Source organism: Vipera berus (assembly GCF_964194415.1).
Source record: "Vipera berus genome assembly, chromosome: 1".
Lineage (NCBI taxonomy): Eukaryota > Metazoa > Chordata > Lepidosauria > Squamata > Viperidae > Vipera > Vipera berus.
The window spans coordinates 12,742,995-12,751,648 of record NC_138202.1 but is presented as its reverse complement, the minus strand read 5'-3'; the positions used below and the strand labels follow the sequence as shown (position 1 = coordinate 12,751,648).

Genomic DNA, 8,654 nt, shown 5'->3' with positions numbered 1-8,654 from the left:
CATTTTGGGATGGTGGCAACTAAATTTTAGCTATATACTGTACAGTCGCAAAATTAATGCCGAAAGAATTATGCCACTTCCGACTAAAGCTGATTTCTTCATACTTACATTTTTTGTATATTCTAAGACAGGGGTGTCAAACTCAATTTCCCTGAGGGCCACATCAGCATTGTGGTTGCCCTCAAGGGGCCGAGTGGGTGTGGCCTGGGTGGGCGTGGCCTACTGGGTGGGCGTGGCTAGAGTGCGTATGGCCTACTGGGTGGGCGTAGCCAGCTCTACATGGTTCGCATCAAGGGTGCCTATGGGGGCCTGGGCAGGAGTGGGACAGATCTGAGGGTCTCTGGCAGAAGGAGGGTCTCTGGGCCAGGGCCAAGGCAGTGGGGGCCGTTCCCTCACTGTTTCCAGGATGGCTTCGCGGGCCGCATGAAACCACTTCGCGGGCGGGATCCGGCCCCCGGGCCTTGTGTTTGACATGTCTGTTCTAAGACTTGAGTTCATAGTCATATATACTGTGAATTTTTTTTAAAAAAGTTATTTTAGATTCTTGATAGAAGTTTAGGTTTCATTTTGTTTTTTATTTTCTTGCTCATGTTTATTGATTTGTAAGAAATGGGGAACATTTGAAATATTTAAAAAAAGGATTGAAAATCATCTCTACCCAAGATACATTGTTTTGAAAACAGATACTACAGTACAGTGTAGTACAGTACAGTATGATATAATTGCAGCTCAAATAAAAATACTGTCTTCCATTTCAACAACTTAATTGTCATTGAAGAAGAAAATTCCTGCTTCAAAAACAAAAACAAGTGAAAAGTTTACTGATTGAGCAAAAGAATATATTTTTTCTTTTTACATTTTTAATGTGCAATAGAGTTCACTGATGCTTTGCAGTCTCAAAAGGATGCCAATTGTTTAATACTGATCCATGCTCCAGGCAGAATCTCTCTTTTTTGAACTTAAATAATCTACTCTGCAGTTTTTATAGATATTTAAAAAGATATTCCAAGTTTCACAACACATAATAAATAAATATGACAGGGCACCCCATCAATCTCTAAATCTGGCATTCTTCCACAGAATATTTAGTATCTCTTCTTCATCAAGAAATTCATTCCAGCTATAGTAAACATATGTGCAAGATGGAACTCTGCAAAAAGGGTCTTCTTGCAGGGAAGGAGTCAAGTTTCCAAAATCCACATCACTATGATTTTTGCATGTCCATGTGTGGGAAATAAAGGCCAAAAATGTTCCTTTGGATCTGGTACCTGCCCGCTCTCTTCTTCATCCAGACAGCAGTCTGATTAAAGACAGAAATAAATACATTTTATGCACATACAAGTGAAATGCCTTCCTTCTTTTGTCCATTTTCTCTCTCGTGATGGACATTCCTACAGGAGCCAATAGTCTCAGTTCCATCTGACTTTGTCAGAGGAAGAAACGAAGCAGAAGGCCCTTTCCATTGGCTACATTAACTACTTTTAGGGCCCTTCATTCCCAGAATTGCCTCCATCAACATCCTAGGAGGTCTCAATATGAAAATGGCTTGAAGGAAACTGCTTCATCACATTCCCATCTGCTATTATTAAAATTCTTCTGAGAAAACACGCACACTCTTCAGGTATTTATTGGAAGAGTGCTGAGGATTCCTTATGTTACTCATAATTAGCCCTCTACTTTGAAGCATAGTACATACATACCATGACACATAGAAGAAATAAAAAGATAGAACCCAGTAAGATGGAGAAGCATATGAGGATGATGGCCCAATAAGGCAGCTCTGGAAATAATAAATAATTCAAATGCATAAATTTAATGATGAAATTTGCACCCTCCCCATTTCCACAGCCCATGTGCATGTGTATATGTCCTTTGGATAAGGTAAGGTAATTCTATTTCAGTTTATAGCATTTTCTGTAGGAACTGATACAATAACAATCCTACATTTATTTAGTTCAATGCAGAGGGAATGGGGTTTTGAAATCTGAAGCTAAAACATCTTGGGGTAAAATATCCTAATTACCTTGTTTGGATGGTTTTGTTGCCATGGCTGAAGGATATGCTGGGAAAGAATGGAAGGGAAGAAAGGATTTCATTAAATATGGAATGGGCAAAAGATAGGCAGAGTCCTGCAGGGATCAAACAGGCCAAGATGACAAGCACCACCATGCAATAGAAGCTTCACCTTTTTTTTTACATGTGATGCTTTCACGGCATGGTGATGGCTGCCATCTTGATTTTTTTATAAACCCTCCCCCCCCCCATGGAAACCTCTGGCAAAGTCCAAGTTTCTAATTTTGATTCGTCTCTGTTTTTCTAATTTATAGTATCTACCTCTGTCCAACATTTCTTGTGCTCCCCTCATCTTACCATTAATATTTATGCTGTCATTGTCCAGACTATATTTCCCCATTAGGGAAGCATTCTGTGTCAGGTTTTTAAATATATCATACACAAGGTCTTTGTCAAAAGTCCTTGAACCAAACTCCATTGCAAATGTGCAGATAGAATTGACATCAGTTTGAGTTTCATGGCTAGTGGGTCTGAAAAAGAAAATATAAACCACAGTAAATATTAAAAAGTGAGGTTGAGAAGATAAAGATCTGAGATTTTTATTTGTCAGTGTAAAATAAAAGGACTCAGAATTTTGGAACAGTAATAACAGTAGCAAATAGAAACAAATAGATTTGTCAATGTGGACCTGGATACTCAATTAGCTTTAAATTCTGTTTAAAAACGTACCTCAAGTTTTTCACTGAACAGCCTAGAAAACTCTTGTTCAGATCACTGCGTTGATACAGATGGTTGAGCTGTTCCAAGGAAAAAGAAGAGGGACGGGTTAATGGACTACCAGGAATGATAATGAGCTAAGAAAGAAAGAAAGCTATTCCTCTGGACACTTTTTCTTGAGGTATGAAATGGAAAATTTCTTCCATTTTTAATTCTGCTTTAAGGAACATGCTGGCTAAAGCTGCAGAATTATTGTTCACTTAAGAGGAGTAAAATGCCCATGGTGTCAAATGTGGGATGACAGATTTAAAAGAAATTCACTTCAGATTCATACTATGTGTCCCCCCCTTATGTGGGGGACACAAGGGCCCACATAACCATGGGGTTGGCTGGCCCCATGAACCCTCCTCCCCACCACCACCTGTATTAATAACTGCTAATTTTCCTCTGGCTGGGCTGCAATGTAATCAATAAAATTAAATATTAAAAATGATTGTTTTTTTTAAAAAAATATAAAACATTATAAAATTTCAAAAGTGAAGAATTCCAAGATAAAAAATTAGCAATTAATATGCAATGGACTGGCCTATTCACGTGAATTGAAAAATGGAGGAAATTTGGGGTGACCTGCTCATTCCTATTCCTGCAGAGTTAGGCTGGCTGTTAGATATTGCATCTGTTGCAAATTGGCTCTTCTGCAGGGCATTATGTTTTCTGGATATGTTAAACTGCCCAAGATACCTTTTAGGTAATGGAGAAGATGTACCAGGTCTTACTCAATCCTCCACTTTAGTATCTGACTTCCATTTGGCAAAGATATCTATTAATTAGATATCTATTAATTCCCTCTTCTAACTGAATACAACAGTTCTTTTTGTAAATATTCTTGCATTTTCCTAGCCTATTTCTTTAAAAGCAGGGGACATGTGGACTAATAGATAGGTTCATTAATTTTTCTTTCCAAAATCAGTCATTGTAATTGTGATACTTCCTCTTAAACATGCTCTAATTTTAAAAACTTTGCTTGTGAGCAGAAAGGAACACACTTGAATATTTGGAGAGGAAAAAGATGATTAGGGGCGAGATACATTTGGTATCCATCAATCTTTTTTTAAGGGAAGGCACTTAAAAAAAACAACCACACTGCCTTCTATTGCACAATGCATAATGGATAAAGAAAACAAAAATCTCCAAACTGTAGAACTACTGCTGTGTATTTTTCTAGGAAGAAAATCTGCAAACATTTTGGGACTTTAACATCAATGAATTCTATAGATGTTTCCAGCCATTTACCTCAGCCTTGATGCTCTCTTTGGTTTTCTGATAAACATCTGACTTTGGGTTCTTCATGTCCTTGTATGGCAAGTTGATAATGGTGAAATTTACAGTGAAGTTTTTTACCTTTACCATGTGTGGGGGCTTATCGTTTACTGCTTCAGTATTTGTTTCAAGAACTTTCCATAGAAAAAGGAGTGTAAAAAATAACAAACATTTATTTACTTGTAAATTTAATAATCACTGAGTCAAGGCAATTGTAAATGGTGTATAAAAGCAAACAATAAGGCAATAATAATATACATTACTATTTAATTAAATAAATAAACTATATAATTTTAATTTTAAAATACAGTTAATGTAACCCTCCTGTGTTTTAGGAAACATTTTTCTCTTCAGATTGGTACAAAAGAATGGCATTTTATAATTTTATTTATTTTATTTTTTATTTTATTAAACTTATATACCGCCCTTCTCCCGTAGGACTCAGGGCGGTTCACAAGGTTTTTTTAAATCAGTCCAACAAATTACATAGATTAAAAACAATTAAAATGATTAAACTAACCTTGAAACTAAAAACCCCAATAACAATTAAAATACAATTAAAACCCCAGTTAATATTCTCAGTCCAGGCCAGAAAGCTCGAAGAGCCAGGTCTTCAGGTCCCGGCGGAATGAGCGAAGGTCAGGGGAAGTCCTAAGCTCTACAGGTAGCTGGTTCCAAAGGGCCGGCGCACCCACAGAGAAGGCCCTCCCCCTGGGTATTGTCCGCCGGCAATCTTTTACCGGCGGTACACTGAGAAGACCCTCCCTGTGGGAGCACACAGGACGAAGGGAGCTTGATGCCGGCAGCAGGCGTTCCCTCAGATATCCTGGACCCAAGCCATTTAGGGCTTTATAGGTCATCACCAGCACCTTGAATCTCACCCGGAGGGCAACCAGAAGCCAATGCAGCTCGCGGAGTAGAGGTGTTACATGGGAGTATCGGGAAACCCCCATCACAACCCGCGCGGCTGCATTCTGCACCAGCTGAAGCCTCCGAGTGGTCCTCAAGGGCAGCCCCATGTAGAGAGCGTTGCAGTAGTCCAATCGGGAGGTCACGAGCGCATGAGTGACTGTGTGCAGGGCATCTCGGTCCAGGTAGGGCCGCAACTGGCGTACCAGGCGAACCTGGGCAAAGGCCCCCCTGGTCACGGCTCCTATATGGTCTTCAAAGCTGAGCCGTGAATCCAGGAGGACGCCCAAGTTGCGAGCCCTATCGACGGGGGGTAACACCTCACCCCCCATCATTAAAGATGGAATGGACTGGTTAGTCCGAGATGCCGGTATGCACAGCCACTCAGTCTTGGCCGGATTGAGACGAAGCCTGTTTCTCCCCATCCAGACCTGGACCGCCTCCAGGCAACGAGACATCACGGTGAGGGCATCACTGGGTTGGTTCGGGGTGGAGAAAAAAAGTTGGGTATCATCAGCGTATGATACCCCGAAACCACGAATGATCTTGCCCAGCGGCTTCATATAGATGTTGAACAGGAGGGGAGAGAGAACCGACCCCTGAGGAACTCCACAAACGAGAGGCCTCGGGGCAGACCTCTGCCCTCCCGTCAACACCGATTGCGAGCGGCCCAGGAGATAGGAGGAGAACCACTACAAAACAGTGCCTCCCACTCCCAACCCCCTGAGACGCCGCAATAGGATACCATAGTCGATGGTATCAAAAGCCGCTGAGAGATCTAATAGAACTAGGACAGAGGAGCAACCCCTGTCCCGAGCCCGCCAGAGATCATTCACCAGCGCGACCAATGCCGTCTCCGTGCTGTACCCGGGCCTGAAACCCGATTGGTACGGGTCCAGATAATCAGTTTCCTCCAGGAACAGAGGAAGCTGGTGCGCCACCACACTCTCAACAACCTTCGCCAGAAAGCGAAGGTTGGAGACAGGACGATGGTTGTTTAAAATCGCTGGGTCCAGGGCAGGCTTCTTGAGAAGGGGCCTCACCACCGCCTCCTTCAAAGCGGCAGGGAAGACACCCTCACTCAAAGAGGCAGATATTACTGCCTGGAACCAACTTCGTGTCTCCTCCCGAGCCGCATAAATTAGCCAAGAGGGGCACGGGTCCAATAAGCAGGTGGTGGAACTCAGCCTCCCCATAATCCTGTCCACATCATCAGGGGAAACAGGATCGAACTCAGTCCAGATAATATGCTCAAGACAGTCCGATTCCTCCATATCAGACTCTGCCCAGTTAGAGTTCAAACCGGCCCGATCTGAGCTATTTTGTCTGTCAGATGATGACTAAACTCCTCGGCCCACCCATGCAAGGGCTCCTCTCTCACCTCCTGATTAAGGAGGGAGTCACCCTAAACAGGGCGGCTGGGCGATTATCTGTGGATGCGATGAGGGCAGCGAAGTAATTAGCCTTCGCTGTCCTCATCACAGCAAGATAAGACCTTATGAAGGTTCTTAACTGCAATCGGTCAGATTCGGAACGGCTGGACCTCCAACCGCTCTCTAGACACCGTCTCAGACGCTTCATCTCCTGGAGCTCCACAGAAAACCATGGAGCCCAATGGGATAATATACACATGGGATTTGGGGCACCTATTTTTATAGATTTTTATTTCATATGTATCTAGGGTTGTTTTTGTTAATTGTTCACTGTTACTGCCTAAAGCCTTTGGGACAAAATAGTATAACAGATATAGTAAACAAACAAACTTTCCACACACTGTAGGGGTTCTCTCACTCCAAGTCCAAAAGGCTTGCAGCAAAGTTATTATAAGCTTCAGAAAGACCCTAAGAGTGTTAAAAATCTGCCTGCCTCCCTGTCTATCTATCTATCTATCTATCTATCTATCTATCTATCTATCTATCTATCTATCTATCTATCTATCTATCTATCTATCTATCTATCTATCTATCTATCTATCTATCTATCTATCTATCTATCTATCTATCTATCTATCTATCTATCTATCTATCTATCTATCTATCTATCTATCTATCTGACTGGATGGATGGATGGATGGATGGATGGATGGATGGATGGATGGATGGATCTGAGCATTTACTGGCCAGATGCCCTTCTTGACACCTCATGGAGTTTGCAGCAGATATTTTTTTTCTTTGTGCCCTAGGAGAGAAATATCTGCTGTTACCTAGGATTGAATTCTCAATTTTCCAAGTGGGAGTTGAGTATTTTCACCACTAGGTTACCAAGGTGCTCAGAACTGTCTGTCTGACAGATTACATAAGTAATAGGAAAGGAGATATTATAGATTTCTTAAAGGCTTGAGGCCTACACGAATGACCATTATCATTTTAGTTCATGCCAAACTTTATACCTTCCACTGTGAAGCCCATGATTTGGAACCTGCTACCCAGCCACTGAGAGGTGGCATTCTGGGTCTCTTGTTGAAAGACATCTTTGATGGCGTCTTTGCTGATATTCCTTGCAGGATGGAAGTAACACCTGCAATCAACTATGATGGAACCGATCCTACAAAGTATAGTAGGGTTTCAGGAAGCGAGAAAAAAGAAACATGGGCTTACTTCAGACTAAAGCTAAGAAGCAAGTCAGATTGTCAGTAAAATGTTTTAATACACAAAAGCATTTCAAATTATATTACTGCTAGATAAAATCAGACATTTTCAGGGGCAACTTTCAAAGTCATCTTGAGTTTTGATGTCTTGATGATTAAAACGCATACAGAACAAAAGATTCCTACTATAGTATGCTGAAATGTCATAACCCTTTGCCATAAATGGCTTTTTCAGTGATGCAGAATTTCTAGCCAGCAAAACCACTGAGAGTTATATTTTCTACTATCTTAGTCTAAGGCTTCCCAACTGCTTAAAAATAAATCTATTCAGAAGAAGCAGACCTAACAAAAGAGGAGGTGGAGTTGCATTACATATAAAAGATCACTATATCTCTACAGAATCCACAATAACAAGGTTGAAAACCTCCTAGAATCCATATGGGTCGATATAAAAGGGGGAAAAATGACATTGCTATAGGTGTATACTACAGGCAACACAACCAACCAGAAGAAATAGATGAACTTTTTGCTAAACAACGAACAAACGTATGTAGGAAATATGCCACAGTAGTAATGGGATGCTTTAACTACCCTGATATCAAATGGGAGACAAACTCTGCGGCAAGTGGGAGATCAAACAGATTCCTAACCAACCTAGCTGACAACTTTGTCATTCAAAAGTTGGGAGAAGGGAACTAAAGGAAAAGCTAGACCTAATTCTTACTACGGTAATAAAGAAAAAGTGATAGAGTGAGTTGAAGTTGCTGGAACTATGGATGAGAGTGACCATGTCATATTGGAATTCAATATCATGCAAACACAAGCATTGTAACATAATCTAGCCAGTGTCTTAAACTTTTAAAGAGCTGATTTTAACAAACTCAAAGAGCTTAAGAAAAATTCAATGGATGAAAATCCTAAAGGGGAAAACAACTGAAGAAGTGTGGGAAACTCTGAAAAATATGATCACAAAAGCCCAGTCCAGCACAATATCACTGAAAAAGAAAAACAAGAAATCCAAGAAAAAAGCAGCATGGTTACACAAAGATCTTTCTTTGTGAAACTGAAAGACTAAAAAGGGCAAGTACAAAAAATGGAAAGAGAGACA

The 8,654-nt window shown here is 41.0% G+C and overlaps 1 protein-coding gene across 10 annotated transcripts in view; it reads right to left on the bottom strand.

Moving 5' to 3' along the window:
* Positions 1-237: 237 nt before the first annotated feature.
* Positions 238-8,654, bottom strand: part of LOC308660720 (mucin-16-like) — a 48,449-nt gene continuing 40,032 nt past the window's right edge. For 3 of the 10 annotated variants that reach the window (XM_081315266.1, XM_081315267.1, XM_081315268.1), the window contains exons 35-41: positions 7,349-7,503; positions 4,024-4,184; positions 2,743-2,810; positions 2,371-2,543; positions 2,024-2,062; positions 1,701-1,780; positions 238-1,300 (exon numbers count right to left, since the gene is read on the bottom strand). In XM_081315266.1, coding sequence (XP_081171392.1) covers positions 1,205-1,300; positions 1,701-1,780; positions 2,024-2,062; positions 2,371-2,543; positions 2,743-2,810; positions 4,024-4,184; positions 7,349-7,503 — 772 coding nt within the window. In that variant the 3' untranslated portion in view covers positions 238-1,204. Of the gene's footprint in view, positions 1,301-1,700; positions 1,781-2,023; positions 2,063-2,370; positions 2,544-2,742; positions 2,811-4,023; positions 4,185-7,348; positions 7,504-8,654 lie in introns of those variants that run through there. The other 7 variants (XM_081315264.1, XM_081315265.1, XM_081315263.1 and 4 more) reach the window with 5 other exon arrangements.